At 48.1% G+C, this 19,237-nt stretch overlaps 1 protein-coding gene across 9 annotated transcripts in view; it reads right to left on the bottom strand.

The window, feature by feature from the left end:
- The window catches only part of POGZ (pogo transposable element derived with ZNF domain), a 411,414-nt gene that overhangs the window by 271,361 nt on the left and 120,816 nt on the right, over positions 1 to 19,237 (bottom strand). For 5 of the 9 annotated variants that reach the window (XM_085639417.1, XM_085639420.1, XM_085639422.1 and 2 more), the window contains exon 6: positions 19,036 to 19,174. In XM_085639417.1, the coding sequence (XP_085495543.1) occupies positions 19,036 to 19,174 (139 nt within the window). The remainder of the gene's footprint in view (positions 1 to 19,035; positions 19,175 to 19,237) is intronic. The other 4 variants (XM_085639418.1, XM_085639424.1, XM_085639425.1 and 1 more) reach the window with 1 other exon arrangement.

Below are 19,237 nucleotides of genomic sequence, written 5' to 3'. Positions count from 1 at the left end.
TTGTATTTCAGGCGTTCAGCTCTGAGGAGTGAGAGGTGGGTTAGAGAGGGTTGCTGTCAAAGAGTCGTGACAAGCAAAAACTGTTGAAGAAGCAACTAACTCAGCACCGACCCTGATGGCCTGTCTGTTGATCCCGACGATTGAGCCAAAGTCGACTATGCAAGCTGCTGTCTCCAAAAGCCTGGAAGGAATGCCAGCACTTTTGCCAAGACTCCAGGACTCTTTTAGAACAGCAGAGCTGCTCCCCTGCTCCTTGCAGGTATCGAAGAACAGACTTTGAGACCGCCAGACCGAGTAAACCCGGCACCAGCCAACACCACTGCATCCGTCGCTTCAAGCCAAGTTGAAGTGGGCCAGCATGATGCCCCCAGCCCTCCAGAGAAAATGCCCACCTTGGATTTGGCAGAGGGTGGACCCTCGGCACCACCTGCAGCCTCTGTGTGCCCCCCCACCCCCTTGACCGCGAGTGCTCCCTTTGACAAAACCAGGCACCCAAGGGCACCTTTGCACCAGTTGCCCCAGGTCTGTGGCGAAGAGGACCAAGGTTGTCCAGATGTCCCCAAGCATCGGGAGGCCTGAGCCCTACTGTTTGTTTAGCCCATCTGGCCTCCCACTCCAAACCAGCAACTTCTTTAGACAAAGACCTATCCCCATAGACTAACATTGGGCACTCACTGTATTGCACCTCTGGACCCGGCCGCCCCAGTGCCGCCCGGTGTGACCTCTTGGTGCTACCTTGGACCTTGCCCTATACTCACTTTAAGTCCATGAGATTGGTCTTGTAAGTTGCTGTACTCTACCTGTATGCCGTATTTGTTTTTCCTCGCACAGCAGACCATTACAGCGTCTCAAAAGTGCACTAAGCGTAGACTTTTGACAACTTAAAGTATTTCCATCTCAAAAGGTACTTCCCCAATTGCAATGATTATGGTGCCCAAATATATATAAAGATATGCATCATTGATTGACTGTTTGTGTACTCTGTAGATGTGTAACACTCATCTCTGATAGGCCTAAGGCTGCTCGACCACACTACCCCTAGAAGAGTACCTTGGGATTGCTTGAGCAAGCCCCTGTCCAATAGTAGGGCAATACCTGGACTCTTTATATAGTATACCAAAAAGAGGTATACTGTGCAAAGAGCCACCTTCCTACAAACCATCCTTTCAGCATGAATTTCAGCTTCTGGCCAACACAAATTTACCCTTAATCTGGCCTTAGTTTTGTTGATGCCCCTGATATGCCATAATAACTGATGTGTTTCGGACTACACCAGGAGGCACAAGTTTGGTATCTGATATTAAGTCCTCTCATCTCCAACTTCCCAAAAATGTCTACAATCCCAACAGAAACTCATTTTACTAACCCTGCCTTTACTTTGACTATACTCCTCATAAAATGTCATCCTTGACTGTCCACTCGCTACTCACTTACCTTCACTGCTCCTTCTGATGTTTCACACATTTCCTCCAGTTCTTCATTGTCATCTTCAGCTACCTCCTCACAACTACTATTGATCTATCTGGAAAGAATCTGCCACACAACTGCATGCAAAAGGTATATACACTACTTTAAGATCCTACTCTTGTAGTGCAATGATCTAGTTGCAAATTCTACTGGATATTAAGTCAATCCCTTAGTTTGTAAACATTTTCTACAACACTTTGTGATCTGTCAAACTCACTGCCACATACAAATTTGTTTCGTTCTTTTTAATCGCTAAACTATGTACAAAGCTTTCTTTTTTAATAACTAAATAATTCAGTTGCATTTCTAATCCTCTTTTCACGTTGTCAAACTCTTGATAACTCCTTGGAGCATGTAAAATTACCCTTTTTTTAACAATCTAATTTTTATTATGATATGAGGATAGATTTACTGTAGTATTTTGATATTCCAAGACATTTCATCAGTTTGTCTTTATTTTCTGGAATTGGTAATTCTCTTATTGTAATTACAAATTATTCTTTCAGCTTGATGTGTTTCTCTGTCATTTTATGACCCAAATGAATTTTATCTTGCTTGTGTAATTTACATTTGTAACTTTATAGAATGAAGATGTGGTCTCGTAATTTAGTTAGCATTTTGTAAGATCCTGTGCTTAAGATGCTGTAAGAAAGTGGCTCTGTATATACTGTTCCCAAATAGGTACAGTGTGCACAGAGTCCACAGTCCCCAGAGGTTTGGCAGAGGCTAAAGTTAAATATAACCTTACTCTCTAAAGTGGTAGCTTGGTCGAGCAGTAACGCAGTATCAGAGGACAGTGTAAAGCATTTGTTGTACACACTCAGTCAGCAAATGGTCTCACACACTCAAGAAATGAACTCTAGGCTAATGGTTTGTATATAAAAATATATGGTTGTTTTATTTTAGAACCAACAATAGGTATCAAAATATACTTTCTCAGAATGAGATGCTTTAGATAAATGCTTTCAATAGGCAATAGACTTTTGAATACAGTAGCTACAGTTGTTGCAATAGGCAACACAATTTCAAACAACAATTATTCATTGAGCTCAATGGGAATTTCTAAGTAAATGCAATTAGTTACTTTTTGGATTACTTTTCTTACCACAGGACTGGATCCTGGAAACAGGTGAGTAAAAACGTTTTGGTTACAGGTATGATTTTTAAGGAATATTATTGTATTTTAAAAGTTGACACTTAGAAACTTTTTCACATAGAATCAACAATGTTATCCTATGGGAGGAAATTCACTTAGCAGGTAAGTGGGGTTATATTTACTTTTTCTTACTCAGTGTTGGATCCTGGACCCAGCACTGGGGCAACTCCTGTAAACAGTTGAAAGAATACGTTTTTGTTATACAGGCGATTTTTAAGGAATATTTGCAAGTTTCAAAAATCGACAGAAGAATTTCTGGTGAAAATCAGGATATGTTTTCCTATGGAGGAAAATCAAGCTAATGGTAAGTACAGTTGTAATTACTTTTCAAGGCCAGTGCTGGGCACCAGGATCCAGCACTGGGATCTCTCCTGATAACAGGTGAGTAATTTTGTTTTCGTTATTCGACTGATTTTAGATGAATATTTTAAAGTTTCAAAACTCGACACTTAGAAGAATTTCCAAGTGAAACCAGTCAACATTACCCTATGCAAGAAGGAATATGCTACTTACCAGTATGCATCTGTTCTTGGCATGTAGAGCTGCAGATCTACACACTTTTGCATAGATCGCCATCTGGTGTTGGGCCCGGATGTTTGCAGTTTGTTTTTCCTCTTGGAAAGTCTTTGGAAGTCACGAGGTCGGTGACTCCTCCTTTGGATGGTATTGCGCATGGGCTTCGGCTCCATCCTCAGATTGTTTTTCGCCAGCAGGGAAAGATGGAGCGTAGTAATAACAGTGAAGAAACCCATGTGTGTATCTAAATAAGATAACCTGGAACAGATACAGGTAGCTGGGGAGGCGGGTGGGTGTGTGTAGATCTGCAGCTCTACATGCCAAGAACAGATGCATACTGGTAAGTAGCATATTCCGTTCGAGGCATATGAGCTGCAGATTACACACTTTTGCATAGACTATATAGCAGTTCCCAACCTTAGCGGCGACCACCGGTATCTGTTGCAGTGGTTTGAAATAATGTTTTGAGTACAGCCTGGCCCACACTAGCTTATTGCTTAGTTTGCACATCTACACAATAGTGTTTAGTGAAAGTGTGCGGTGTTGACCATGTGGCTGCTTTGCAGATATCATCTAATGGGATGTTCCCTAAAAATGCCATGGAAGGCCCTATCTTTCATAGAAAACCAGGGGTGGTAATTAGAGAAAATTATGGTACGGCAATCTCTAAAATCGAAGGGAAAATAGATAGACGGATTCACCTCCCATTATCGTTAGCGGATAGAATGGCCATTGTGAAAATGGTCATCCTACCTAAAATATTCTCTCTATTCAATAACATCCCAATAGCTCCCCCTACAACAGTATTCCAGAGACTCACCACATGTATAACTCGCGTTTTATTGGCCGGGAAAGCAGCACGAATAGAACCACGCACTTTGACATAGCCATACCCCAAGGGCGGATTTGCTGTTCCAGATTTGTTACTGTACTATTTATGTGCGCAAGCACAATATGCACATTATTGGTTCTTTCTCATATGTTATCTACCACACACAGCTGTGGAAGATGGAGATGCCAATCCGATTCCATTACGTTGTATTTTGCCACACCCACGCCCCTATATTAGCAGAAATGAAATAAACACCATAAAAACTACGAACTCGGCATGGCAACGTATGGACAAACTGACGCAGAAACTACCTCTATATACACCAGCATTGCCACTCCAACATCACCCTGCATTAACAGTAACACACTGGAAATGGCATGTCAATACTACAACAGGTGGGGAGGAGCCTAGCGCGCAACCAAGATGGCCGCGTAGGTGCGAGGCTCCCGAGGACCTCCGCGACCTCCTGAATTAATCCTGGCGATATCCTGTCCTTGTTGAGGGGACTGTGTCGGGGAACCCGAGCTGAGGCGCCACCCGTTTTTCGGGCTCGAATTGGACCCCGGACACCGGTGGGAGCACCGATCGAAGGTTGCGGCCCTCTCCTCGCCGGCCCCCCGGATTGGAGTAGTGGGGCGATCCGGGGACAAAGTGAACAACAGCGGCGGGCAAGGCTGGGCGACTCGCGTACCCCGCACTTTCACTTTCGCTTTTGCGCCCTCCTTGCCCTCAAGCGAGGTAGGGTTGCGGAGCGGGGTGCGGTGGTGTGGTCTTGTCTACGTGCCCGGCTGACCCGCCGGCTGTGGGTCGACCTGCGGCTCTGTGGTCGCCCCCGCCTCCCCCCGGCGCCCGTGAATTGGTATAGCGGCCCGTTCGAGGAGATTGGCACGACGGTGGGAGAGCAAGCATGTCCACCAAACAAGATGGCGACCGGGCGAAGGTGAAGACGACCCGCCGTGGCACGGCGCACCAAGCTAACAGTATGGACCGCTACACTCTCCAGAAGGGTTCTCCGGAGACATCGCGCACATCCCCGGCGGGCCCGACGGAGGCATCTGCTCAGCCTGTGGATCTGACCCTCCGGGACGTCATGGGCGCCATCGCAGAGATGAAGGCCTCGGTGGACCAGCGTTTCGACACCCTAGCGCAAAAAATAGACTCGGTCCTGGTGGATGTGAGCCTTGTGAGGGCAGACTTGTCCAAAACGAACGACCGGGTTGATTCCCTGGCCCACACCGCAACGAGCCTCACGACGGAGGTGGTGGCCCTCCAAAAGGAGGTGCGCCGGCTTGGCCAGGCGAGCGCCCTGATGGACCGGCGACTGGAGGATTCCGAGGGTCGGGCCCGGAGGAATAATGTCCGTATTGTGGGGGTGCCGGAGGGACGAGAGGCGGAGGCGGCGGATCTTTTTGTGGAAGAATTGATCCTTACCCATCTCCAGCCCCGGGGGCTGAGTAAGCTTTTTGCGGTGGAGCGTGCTCACCGGGTCCCTGGGGGCAGACCTAAGGCCGGTGCCCCGCCGCGGCCTCTCATTGCCCGGATTTTTAACTTTCGGGACAGAGATGCTATCCTCCAGACCTCCAGGCAACAGGGACCGGTCAAGCTTGACAACATGGACGTGCATTTCTACCCAGACTTTACTCCGGCGGTTCAGAAGCAGAGACAGAGCTTTCTTGGTGTTAAACGTCGCCTACGGGACCTGAACCTTAAGTACTCAATGCTTTTTCCAGCTAAGCTGAGGGTGGAGGTGGATGGTCGCACGCACTTCTTTGACCGGCCAGAGGCGGCTGGGGACTGGTTGGACACTCTGCCTGGAGATCGGGGCCGGGGGGGCGGGGGGGGCGCGGCTGGCGAGGAGGGCCCGCCGGATCAGAATTGAGGGGTGACTGAATAGGCCTTGCTCTGGACGATGTTCCTTCTCCATTTATTGATTGCATATGTTCCCCTCCTATGGAGGTCGTGCGGGGTCTGTTGGGGGCTTCCCTCCTCCTCTGGGGGACTAGTTAGTTTTTAGCTATGGGGCGACAGGCACACTGCACTTTGGGGGGGCTGTCTGGGCTCATGCAGGGGTGCAGGGAGGGGGGAGTTCTGTTGGGATGGGGGGGTGGGGGGGGTGTGTTGTTTGTTTGCACCGCAAGGCAAACCCGCTACTATATTGTTGTTTTTAAGATGCTCTGTGGGGGACGACCGATTGTTTCGACGTATGATGGGGGGTAGGGATTTGACTGTGTTGTCATGGAATGTTAACGGCCTGGGGGATAGGATTAAGCGTGGTGTGGTCCTGCAGTACTTGAAACGTATTTCACCAGATGTTGTCTTCCTGCAGGAGACACACCTTATAGGTAACTCCTTTCAGGCAATGAATCGGCGGGGCTATCGTTTGGCGGCCCATTCTGGCTTCACTTCGGGCTCGCGGGGGGTGGGTATTATGATCAAGAACTCGCTCCCGTTGGAGATCGATGAGGTGCGCCATGATGAGAGGGGACGCTACACTGTCCTGGTGGGAAGAATGGAGGGTAGAGTGTTTATTTTGATATCAGTGTACGTCCCGCCTGGGCTACAAGCCACCACATTTGCGGACCTGGGGCACCTCCTCCTGGACCTTCCGAGTGGCCTGCTGGTGGTTGGAGGGGACTTTAATGCGGTAGCTTCTGGGTCTATGGATCGCCATCCCCCCAGGGACCTCCCCCGGGCACAGGCGTGGCTGCCCGGCCTTTTAGACACGTTGGGCCTGGTGGATTGCTGGCGACTAAAGCATCCCGCACAGCGGCAATACACCTTCCACTCGGGTGCCCATGGTAGCCTCTCGCGGCTTGATTACATCCTTGTCCCGGCGGCCCATGCAGGGAGGGTGGGGGAGGTGCGCCATCTGGCGCGGGGTATCTCAGACCACTCCCCATTGCTGTTACATTTCGATGTCTTCCCGAGGGGGGATGGCAGGGTGGCTCCAATCAATGCATGGTATTTGCGCGACCCCACCATTCGTGCCGATTTGATCAAATCCTTACAGCGTTATTTCGACGAGAATGTGGGGTCGGTCCCTTCGGCCATCTCCCTGTGGGAGGCTTTTAAGGTAGTTCTTAGAGGGGAGGCCCTCTCCTTTATCTCCCATGCCCGGCGGCGCGAGCGGGAGGAGGTGACCCGGGTAGAGGCCGAGATTGCAGAACTGGAGGGTGACCTGGGGAGCGGGGTAACAGATGCCAAGCTGCATGTTCTACACCTAAAGCAGGCGGCCTATCGGGCCCTCGTCACGGAGGCGGCCAGGGGCCTCAGTCGAGAGCAGCAGGGGCGATTGTATGATGTGGGTGATAAGGCTGGCAAATTGATTGCGTGGTTGGACAAGAGGGAGAGAGCGAGTCGCGTGGTTTCTTTGATTGAGAGTGCGGATGGTGCGTGTGTCACCGAGCCGGAAGCCATTGTCTCCTGCTTTGCGGATTATTTCCGCGAAGTCTACTCCCCGGTTTCCCCCTGCTCGGAGGAAGATTCCCATGCCCTGCTTCGGGACATCGCACTGCCCTCCCTTACGGTGGAGGACAGGGATTCGCTGGACGCTCCTCCCACCTCGGACGAAATTGCCTTGGCTATTCGCTCGGTTGCATCCGGCAAGGCCATGGGCCCCAATGGTATCCCCATCGAACTATACAAGCTACGCCCGGATGTGTTGGCGCCCCACCTGCGTGCGATGTTCCTGGCGGCACACTCGCAGGGTTCCCTCCCGCCGGACCAGCGTCTGGCTACAATCGTGGTGATCCACAAGGAGGGGAAGCCCCGTGAACGGGTCGCATCCTATAGGCCGATCTCGCTCTTGAACGCGGAGCCCAAAATCCTCGCCAAGGTGTTGGCCAACCGGTTGGTTGGCGTGGTGGGCGACTTGGTCCACCAAGACCAATCTGGCTTTATACCACACCGCAACACGGCGCTCAATCTACGGCGCTTGCACGGTGTGCTCGCGCGTGTCCCATTTGTGCGGGAGCCGGCCATCTTGGCGTCCTTGGACGCCACCATGGCGTTTGACACGCTTGAGTGGTCATACATCTGGGCGATGCTGGCGAAATTTGGATTTGGACCGGGCTTTATTAGCTGGGTCAAATTGTTGTACTCGGGACCCTTGGCGCAGGTGGTGGTGAATGGGCGAGTCTCGGCCCCGTTCGCGCTGGGGCGGGGCACGCGACAGGGTTGCCCCTTGTCACCTCTCCTGTTTGCACTGGCCCTGGAGCCCCTGGCGGAGTGGCTGCGGTGGCACCCTTCCATCCGTGGTCTCCGCTGGACCCCCGAGCATGAGGACCGTGTGTCCCTCTATGCTGATGATATCCTCCTCTATCTCGCCTCCCCGCGTAAATCACTGATCGTCCTGGTTGATGTTTTGCGCTCATTCGGTCGCAACTCAGGCCTTGTCATCAACTGGGCGAAATCCTGTGTATATGTGCTTTCCGGGGAGGCTCCGGTCCTACCACGGGACTGTCCGATCCAGATTGCCTCCCAGGGGTTTCGGTACCTGGGGATATATATCACTCTTGACCCGGAGGCCCGTTATGAGCGGAATTTGCTGCCCCCCCTCCAGCGCTTGAAGGAGGACGTGGTGCGCTGGCGGCGTCTGCCGCTTTCGCCGCTCGGCCGAGCGGCCTTGTTTAAAATGATGTCCTTGCCGCGCTTCCTCTACGCCCTCCAGAATACTATGGACTTGGTTCCGGCACGCTACTTCCGTGAGGTGGAGGGCCTCCAGCGGCGCCTGTTCTGGGACGGGAGGCCGCGCATTGCTCTGGCTAAATTGACGCTCCCGTGGTACGATGGGGGGGTCGCCCTCCCGGACATTAAACGGTATTACTGGGCCACCCAACTGGCTGCAATTAATCATGGCCTTTACGGGCCCGCCTTGAACCCGGCGTTTGAGATGGACAAGATGCTCCTGCCCGGTGGCGACTACAATCGAGCGCTTTACTCTGCCGCGCCCAGCCCCCGTCTGACGGGACCGACGCGTGTCATGGTGCGTGTCTGGCACGCGGCTAATGCAGCTATGGGGTGGAAGGACCGTTTGACCCGGGCGTCACCGCTATATGCGTCAGAGAGGTTGGGCTCCCTGTGGACATCGAAGGGCTTTGAGAAGTGGGACACGATCGGAATCAGCACTGTGGGAGATCTCTGGACGAGGGGGGGATTCAAGACTTTTGCGACGCTGCAGACGGAGTTTCAGCTGCAGGGCAGTGAGTACTTTCGGTACCTACAAGTCCGCCATGCGCTGGGCTCCGTCTTCCCGGATGTCGCGTCCATTCCGGAGTCTTCCCCCCTGGAGGACAGAGTGCTGGATGGCCATGTCCCAGACAGCACGATCTCCCTCATATATAAAAAACTGATCAACGACAGATCGTGCCTGCTGACTAGTCTCCGCGAGGCCTGGGTTGCCGATGGGCTAGAGCTGGACGACGAGGATTGGATTTCCGCGGTGGCCTCTCCAAAAGAAGTGGCCATCCCGGCTCGCCTTCGTTTCGTCCAGCTTAAGATCCTTCACCGGGTTTACGTGACGGGGCCAAGGCTTCTACGTATGGGCTTTGCTGGTGACGGAATGTGTAAGCGTGGCTGTGGCGCGTTGGCAACTTTCATGCATATACTGTGGGAGTGCCCAAAGGTGGAGCGATTTTGGCGTGGTGTGCATGAGGTCCTGCGTGTGGTTACGCGTGTCGTGCTGTTGCCTGAAGCGAGGAGATGCTTGCTGAATGTGTGGGAACCAAATGACTATTCGGTCCCGCAGACGCGGTGGGTGACTCTGGGATACATGATAGCTAAGCGTGACATTGCTCAATTGTGGGGATCCCAGAGGCCCCCTGCGGTGTTGGCCTGGAAAGAACATATGGATTGGTGTATGTTTCGTGAAAAGGTGGTGTATGTGGCGAGGGGTAAGCCTGGGGCGTGGGTGAAAATCTGGGGCCCCTGGAACGCCTACCGCGGGGGTATTTGTGAGCCGCCACAGCTACCGGCTGCCTCGCCTGCTCCGTCTCCCTAGATGGCCCCCCTCCCTTGGCCTTGGGTACGCGGTCCCCCAGTCCCTGATCTATTCCCATTCCCCTCTCCAGAGTTCTGCTGCTGGTTGGGATCCCCCACTTATGGAGCACGTGCTGTCACTTTGGATCGCGGGTTGCCTTGCGGGTGTGGTTTTTTGTGTTGTTTTGTTTTGATAAAAGGGAACCGTACTGTGGGCATGGAGCTATGCGGCCTGCAACATTGATTTCTCCTGTTTTGCTAAGCTGCACTGCCAAGAGACTCTTACTGTATGTATGCAATATGCTTTTGTCACTCTAGCGGCCGGCCGAGTGGTTGTAGGCCCATACCTGTAACTTTTTCAAACTGCAATAAACGGTTTCAAAAAAAAAAAAAAAAAAAAAATACTACAACAGGTGGGAATAGCTACTATGGGGGACCTATACATAGAAGGTAACTTCATTGATGAGGCTGATCTCAGTTACATACATAAGCAAACACTCCTCTTTAAATTCACATTACACAGACTTCGGGGAGCTATTAAAGATCTATACACCACATTCCCCGCTGAGCCACCGACGTTGACAGCGCTATAAAAATGATCATCACCAACCCAAATAATGCACACTTGGTATTCAAACTATACAAACTATTACAAGAGGATATACCAACAAAGCTAGAGATCAGTGGAACTCCCAATTAGAGATGCCACTACAGGAGGAAGACTGGCAAATTACCTGCGCGCTCACAACCGTACTTACACCAAATGGCAACCTGCGACTTATCCACTTCAAGTATATAATCAAACATACCACACCCCACTCAAATTGTTTAAATATGGACTGAGGGTGAATGCTAGATGCGTCCGCTGTGGAGAAGATAATGCCGATTTCATGCAGCCGGCGTGGAGATGCACAACAATCTCCCAATATTGGGAAGACGTTACGACGACACTAAGTAAAATATTGGAAACACCGATAGAATGTACAGTGACTGTGTGCCTGCTGGGCACAGTGGGAAAGTTAAAAGCTGCCAAACGCAAACTTTGTTTTATAGCATTATTGATGGCAAAAAGGTGTGTATGTATGTATGTATGTATGTATGTATTTTATAAAGCGCAGGAATCATCCCCGTAGGGGTATCTCCGCGCTAGCATAGAAAACAGAACGGGCTGACATAGCTTTACAAAGCTCAGATCTTAAATAATTCCGTCTTCAGGAGTTTTCTGAAACGCATCAAGCTAGAGCATTTCCGAAGAACCTCTGTCAGGGAATTCAGGTGTTTAGAGGCCAGGAAGGCGACTGTTTTGCCTCCAGTTCGACTTTTCTTAAAACGAGGAACCACGAGTAAACCTCTATTTTCTGACCTAAGATTCTGGTTCGGGCGATACAACTTAAACTTATCTGCCATAAAACTAGGGCATTTGCCAAAGACGGCGCTGTGCGCAAAGCAACAGAGCTTAAACTTAATTCTCTGGCGAATAGGAAGCCAATGAAGCGACTTCAAAAGTGGCCCGGAGGTGGTACGAGGTGGTTTACTAAGGACTAAACGTGCGGCCACGTTTTGGACAACCTGTAGTTTACTAAGGAAAGCCTCATTTGCAGATGCTAATAAAGCATTACAGTAATCAAGGCGACCGATTATCAGAGCCTGAACTAAGGTTTTGCGTACTGTGAGAGGCAGCCAAATGAACACTCTACGCAGCAGGCTCAAGATGCGATAGCAGGCCCCAACAGTGGTCATAACTTGATCTTTCATTGATAACCGTATGTCCAACTGAACTCCTAATTTTTTTGCCACCAAAGTAGGAGAGTGGGCGGGGCCCAACACCGCCGGCCACCATCCAGGCGCCCACGAGGTGAGTGCAGGACCAAATAACAAGATTTCAGTTTTGGCCGCAATCAGCTGCAAAAGGTGATCCGTCATCCATTCTGCTATGGCAGTCATGCCTTCCGCAAAACGTTGATCAACTAACTCCCTATCTTTATCAAAAGATAAGAGTAATTAAGTATCGTCTGCATAAGAGAATGGCACAAAGCCAAACTTTCGAATAGTTTTAGCAAGGGGGGGCCACATAGATATTAAATAAGGTTGTGCTTAGACATGAGCCCTGGGGCACCCCCTTAAGTACGTGAGCGAAGTGGGCCTAGATTAATAGTTTGTAAACGCTGGTCCAAAAAACTAATAAGCCATTTAAGCACCAAGTCCTGCAGACCGATCTCTTTTAGCCGAAATATCAGTTTCTGATGACAGACCGTGTCAAAGGCTGCGGTTAAGTCTAATAGGACCAGCATCACTCCTTTATTCTCATCTAAGGACATTTTAATATAATCTGTAACCCCGATAAGGGTTGTCTCTGTAGAATGGTTAGATCGAAATCCAGACTGTGACGGGTCAAGAATGCCATTGATTTCCAAATGTTCCGTTAGCTGCGTGTTAACATGGCTCTCTACCATTTTGCCCATTAAAGGAAGAAGCGAAATGGGACGGTGTATCCATGTGTTGGAAAGGTAGACGGTCACCTAGCAGGAAACAATGGTTAACTGATATTGTGTATTATCAAATTCTACTTGCATGATATCCTTCAAACAGAACTCTTCTTACTTTACTTGCTATTGGACTGCTGTAGGAAGCTGGCTCTGTATATACTTTGCCAAAATGAGGTATAGTGTGCACAGCGTCCAGTGGAACCCCAAAGGTAGGCCGAGGCAAAAAGTAGATAGCACCTTACTCTCTATTCGTGGTACTGTGAGAGAGCAGTAAGGCTTTATCAGAGGGTAGTGTTAACCATTTGTTGTACACACTCAGACAGCAAATGATGTCACACACTCAAAGACTGAACTCAGACCAATTTGTTTGCATAAAAAAATATCATTTAGTTATATTTATTTTCTAGAACCAAGCAAGCCTTGTACAGGTAAATGTAACGGTACTTTTCAAGGCAGGTTGAACAATACAAGCAGGCTGAATGAAAATGAATTTGTTACAGGTTATAAACACTTTGAATACAGTTAAAACTACTGTTAGATTACTTTTGATTACTTTACAGGTTGCTTTATGATTTACTTGTTCTACTCAGTGTGATATGCCTAGAAATCACACTGGGACATTTCCTAGAGTAAAAGGTAAGTAAAGCAGTTTTTAGTTACTTGCAGTTTTTCAATGTTTCATACAAAACCAACTCTACACTTCGAACAATTTTCAAGGAAAAACAGTCAATGTATTCATATGGAGAAAATTGAAGTTGACAGTTTGCAGGTAAGTACAATTCTGTGGGAGTTGGTTTTCTGGGGTGAGAACCAGGGTTCCCCCATGGTCAAGGATGCACTCTCAAAGCACCCTCAGTGGCACTAGGGCAGTCGGGTGCAAAGTGCTGAGGTCCAATGTTATCCAATGGGGCATAGGGGGTCTCCAGTTGGTGGCTACTCACGAGCAGGCCACAAGGTTGTGGGAGCAAAGCTCCTAGTGTTAGACTCATTGTAAAGGGGGATCCCAGTCAGCACATAAGGTACACCCGCAGCAGCTGTGAGGTGGCTGGGTGCTGTTTCGGCATCAGGTGGCCTGTTTTCAATGGGGATTCTCCGGTTGCAACAAAAACTGCAGGCTCGAGGAAGATCTGCTGGAGGTGACCACCGGTTGGAGAGACAAGTTGAGATGCCTGGGGATGCTGGGACACCGTTGGTTGGGCCAGCCAAGGCCGTGCAACGTCGGGTGCAGGGGTGTCTTTAGGCGTCAGGGGTTTTTACCAGCTTCGCTTGGAGATTCGTGGCAGGTCAACTCCTTGTGGTGTTGGGCGACTCGAACTCGGGCCGTAGGAGACGGGTGCAGGGTGGTGTCGACTCACAGATTTGGCCGGAGCCAGAGTCCGTGGGTGAGCAAATCTAGTGCTCAGGGGAGACAAAGTTTTTCTTGTGGAAGTCAGGGCAGGTCCTCAGGGTTCTTGAGGCTGCTGGCTGCAGGACACACTGGGAATTCGCTGGAGCAGCTTTGAGGTGGGGACAGGCGTTAGGGCTGGGGCCAAGTCAGTGGGCGTCCTCCTCTTAGTTTCAGCACGGCTCTTCGGTCCTCCTTCTCTTCTTCTTGGTCGGTTCTTGTCTGGGGAGGCAAGTTTCAGGGTTGGCCCTAAATACTAGATTTAGGGGTGTTACAGGTAAGTAAAGGTTGAGACCAATGGGTCCCTTCCTTGGGGTGGGTGCACCCCCTATTATGCCACCCTCCAGTGGGAGGGGGGCATATGCCTCACCCTGGTTGGCTGTGTCCCCCAATCCGCAAGATGACGATGACTGAGAGTTGTGCTTCACCTCGCCTCCCCCACCTGAGGGGTGGGGTTGGCAAAGGGGGGCACACCTCCCTTCCTCACTTGGTTATCCTGCTGATTCTCCCACCCAAAGTGGGGGTCAGAACCAGTGGGGGCCAGTTGCTGGAAGCAGCAAAGGCCTGGGGAAGCTCACAAAAGGTGGCAAGCCTTTGAAGCTTCCTCTTTCGTGGACCCTCCCATCCTGTGGGAGGAGGCTTTGCACCTCGTCCCAGGATGTGCTTTGTTTCAGACCCCCGAGAGCAGCAGGCTCTTGACCCAGGGGTCCAGAAACATGTCTGGTGGTGGCAGCTGGTGAGCAGCCACTCAGCCTGGACACTAGTGTTAGGTCGTTTTTCAGGGGGCATCTCTAAGATGTCCTCTATGTGCATTTTTCATTAAACCCCACACTGGCATTAGTGTGGGTTTAATGTGCTGAGAAGTTTGATACCAAACTTCCCAGTTTTCAGTAAAGCCATTATGAAGCTGTGGAGTTCGTAATGACAAACTCCCAGCACCATATACTCTTGATGGCATTACTGCACTTACAATGTCTAATAATTGGTTTGGACACGAAGGGTGGCACAATAAGTGCTGCAGCCCTTGGAGGCCTTTCCTGGCCACAGTGCCCTTGGTACCATTTACAAGGGACTGACCTGCGGCCAAAGAGTGCCAATAGTTATTTTTTTTTCTTTTAATGCAGTTTAGGGAAAGAACATAGGCCCTGGGTATCTGTTTGGGAGGAACCCAGGGCATACTCAGTCAAAGTATATCAGCAGTAGAGCAAAGAGTGGGGGCAACCATGCAAAAAGAGGGCACTTTCTTACAACTGCTACCACTCTTTAAAACAGTCTTGTGGGTATAACCTTTAAGACACCTTATTCGTTCATCAAACATCTTGTGGAATTCTTTCAGGCTGGACTGAATCCCATTACCAGCTAAGTTACCACAAAAACACATTCATAAAACAAGTGGTGAATCTCAAATTCTATGGCGATTTTTAGACATCCTGGTGATGCACCGATAACCCTATTGGAACCGGCCCATGTTTTTAAGAGATCATTGATATGGGAAAAAAGTGATTATCTTTAGCAGTCTTTTTTTCAACTTCATTTTGTTTCAAGTGCATGCTGTTTATTGAAAACACAGTTGGGTGAGCTTCATGATAAACTTTGCTTGGGCAGCAACTACCAGCAGAAAACTCAGCTACATATCTTTAGCACAAACGATAATCACAAGTTCATAATGGGATTTTTATTCTGGTCTCTCAAAAAGTACTTTGAATTCTGGGTTGAGTTCCATAACAATATGAACACCTGTCGTCTGACAATGTTACATACTGCTCTCACGGTAAGAGCAAAGGCATGCTGCAAACTTAACCCATTATATCCTTATGCTTGGCTGGCTGGTGTAACGGTAATGGATTACGATGGGAACCTTTCTTTGCAGCTAACACCATTAACAAATCAGAAGGAAGTGTGTAATCAGCAAGGTCTTTATCTTGTTTTGGGGTTTTACTGAGGCACCAGAAATGTTATCACAAAGGGCTATTAATGTCCAGAAATTACATGAATGGATAGATGGATGACTTTAGTCTGCAGAGTTTAAATATTAGCAATCCTCCATGATAATAATTAGCACACGTAGGGCAGAATGGTTGACCGTGATGACAGCTCCATTAGTTAGCTCTGCTGAAATGATGGCTTTCTTATCCAATGCATGCTTATGGGTTGCTCTTCTGTCATTTCTTGGTTGACTCCAAAAGACATTTAGCATGGATATCTGTAACCTGTGCATTTTTAAGGAGCGATTCCCTTGCCACTACTCAAGTGAGTATTTACCATGGCTAAATGTAACTAGTGCATTCCAGTGGACTGCTGAAACCCACCCAAGAAACAGAACATATTATTTTTCAGGAATGTTAGCCAAAGGCACATACACACCTCTCGCTCTCTCTCTACTTTACTCCACCCCAGGAGTAGGCGCAGCTACACGATGCCAATGACACAAGGCGTTCAATCCACTACACTTCACGCATAACACCAATACACTTCCACATGGACCAAAATTCTAGCCCACCCCTTTCCAACCAGACACGAAAATAAATTTAAAGGACATGCATTCTATCCCTCAATCCTTTGCATTCAACTACACGCCTAAGTGCAGTGCTCCATGTTAGGATAAAAGCGGCAGTCTGGTTCATCAAACAAAATAACAACATGCTCCCCAGATAGGCCACACCATAATTATACAGTCTTCCAACCAAACACTCACCAATTGTGTAGCGTGGTACTTGGTCTGATAATGTGTTTCAGTGTCTGGCCCAGGGGAACAAGGCACAACTGCAACTATTATACTACATTCTATAGGCAAAGTCGTGATAGATCTGAATCACTGGGAATTCAAGCTAGTGTGCCCTTGAAAGACATGGATCTCTGAAACGTGTCTTTTGAGCTTGCACTGGCCCGAATACTGCTTCTTCTATAGGAGTGGGATCTTACTTTAGAATAAAACATTACATGAATTATTGATTAGATATTTGACTTACACTGGTAACTGCGTCAGCTGGAGAAGGTCCTGTCAGTGGATTTCATTTTCTTTTTCACATGGAGAGACAGTTTAAGTGACCAATTCTTCAGCATTCTAACAACTGTCTTAATCAGCAGCAGACATTGGGTCCTTTTTTTCCCCTCAATGCTGAACGAAGGACATTCAATGTCAAAACTTTCTTTTAAATGGATGATATTTCTAAGATCTTGTTGATTCACGCCCAGATGTTTAACTAGACCATGACAACTAGAGGCCTCTTCAAAATATAGTGCCAGATGAGAAAAGCTATCTATGTCAAACCGGTTTCAAGTGTTTCCAAGGAAGTCCCACAAACGTCTGTGGTATAGGAGGCACCCCCTTCCAGCAGTTTTGCTAGGTTGGGACTCAGTAGGTTAAAGAGGGAGTTCTGGAGGGACTCGAGGGAATTGTCACCAACTTGTTCCCAAGACAAATAACATTTGTTCCTTCACCATTTTGGTGGAGCCTTACAATCAATCATAATGGTAGACAAAAAACATACATAGCATGATTCTCTTTGTGACTCTTACGCACTTCAAGAGCGACTACTGAAACAAGCTGGCTTGGCAACTCAACAAGCACCAGGGGGAAAATGACTGAAAATAAAGAGGGTGTAAATGAACCCTGGCACCATGCAAAAGCCTTTACACGGCTAGAAGCTTTCGAAAGTTATTTAATCAAGTAAAAGAAAATTTCCAAATCAGCACAATTTTGAAATAAGTGAGAAAGGCAAACCAGTTAGAAGTATCCATCATATGAACAAGTGACTTAGCTTTGTTAATACATTTTATGGTGGATATTCCAGCTAACCACAGAGTCCACATTGCCCTCCCACTTACCCATTGTTTGGAGTGGTCTCATTTCTAGAAAAAGAAAAAAAAAAGATCCCAACTAGAATCTCTGTACACTGCTGCTGACAATTGTTTTGTGCTACACGTCGGTGGCAGCGGAAAGAGTCAAGTAAGAAACAGACATCCGCACGAAGGGGTGAAACGGAGGTAACAAGGACCCGTATGGCACCACCTAATGGTGTGTAAAAGAACGCTAAGAACATTTCTGATACCCAGACAGAATCTGCTGCTAGAAGTATCCATCAGAAATTCTAGAATTTAAGAATATTAATGAAGATAAGATCAATAACTTATGCAAATGAGAGAAAATCTGGCATAAATGTATCTTCTTTGCTGGTTCCAGGGGATCAACAATATGCTTAAAACACAATTATACAAAAAATATCTCCTCTTGGTGCTGGGAGCAGGATTTTCATTAAAAGATTTTACTGTATGAAACAAAGTTAACGTTGCTGAAATATACTTTTACTTTATTCTCATTTCTGAGGTTTTATTAACAGAAACAGACCCAAACAAAGAAATTGCTGGAATCAAACTTTACCCCAAAATTGTTCTTAGGGCATCCCTTTCTTCTTATCATACTGGGACAACGGACTTTAGGCCATTTTTGTAAAATATTTAAGGTACTGGGGGAGTGGAATTTATCAAAGCACTGTATATCCCTTCCCCCAGGTTTCTAGATGAGTAGATACAATTACATGGTTTCAATAAACATTCACATGCTCAGAAACTAAAAACACTTTTACTACTGAGTATTCTTCATCGCAATTCCCATAACTTTAAAACAGACTGACAATCAGTTTCTCTCCATGAAAGATTAAAGTTGTAGACACGCAGACACAGACGAAAATATATATAGGTTTCACAAAGATCCAAGAAAGTGCACACTCAGGGTCACAAAGCAGTGCTGAGTTTATTTAATCTCGAGATTAAATAACCCCAGCACTGCATCGTGACCCACCTAAGGGTCCGCTTTCTTGGATCTTTGTGAAGTATTAATTAACCAGTAGGCTCCGGCAGCACAGCGCACCACCTTTCAACGGGCCCAGGGTCCCGGAAGGGGCAAACTCGTGTGTATATGTATATATAAATAAATGTACATGCAACATATGCAGCTTTTATACAGCGGAAATAGTAAGGCACTGTCTAAATTTTCTATTTGTGTTTAGGACATTCATTTGTCCCTCATCCTCCACCTTGCTAACCAACATCATATACACAGGATTTGATACATCCAACTGGTCATACCCTAAGCACACTAGAAATGAACAGGAAAAAGTATTCATTTATCACATCAATGAGCTGACAGAAAAACAGTTCCCATATGAACACTTGGTGAAACAGGATTTGGCAACAAAAGAAAGATGGTCAAACTCACCTGGAACAAGGGTTATGGGCCTCACCGTCTGGCCCTGCTGCACATTTAGAACAATTCCAACCTGATTCATAGGGTTTATGGGGTTCATGGCATTCATAGTGCTTTGTACCGGCCTCACATTCCTCACAGGAAAACCCTGCTTTTCAGGGGAAAAAGTCTAGTTATAGTTGACAAGAAAACTTTGTGCCACAAAGTAAACTAA

The sequence above is a fragment of the Triturus cristatus genome, chromosome 12, assembly GCF_964204655.1.
Source record: "Triturus cristatus chromosome 12, aTriCri1.1, whole genome shotgun sequence".
Classification (NCBI taxonomy): domain Eukaryota; kingdom Metazoa; phylum Chordata; class Amphibia; order Caudata; family Salamandridae; genus Triturus; species Triturus cristatus.
Note: the sequence above shows the minus strand (reverse complement) of the source record. Positions and strands in the feature narration are given on the sequence as shown.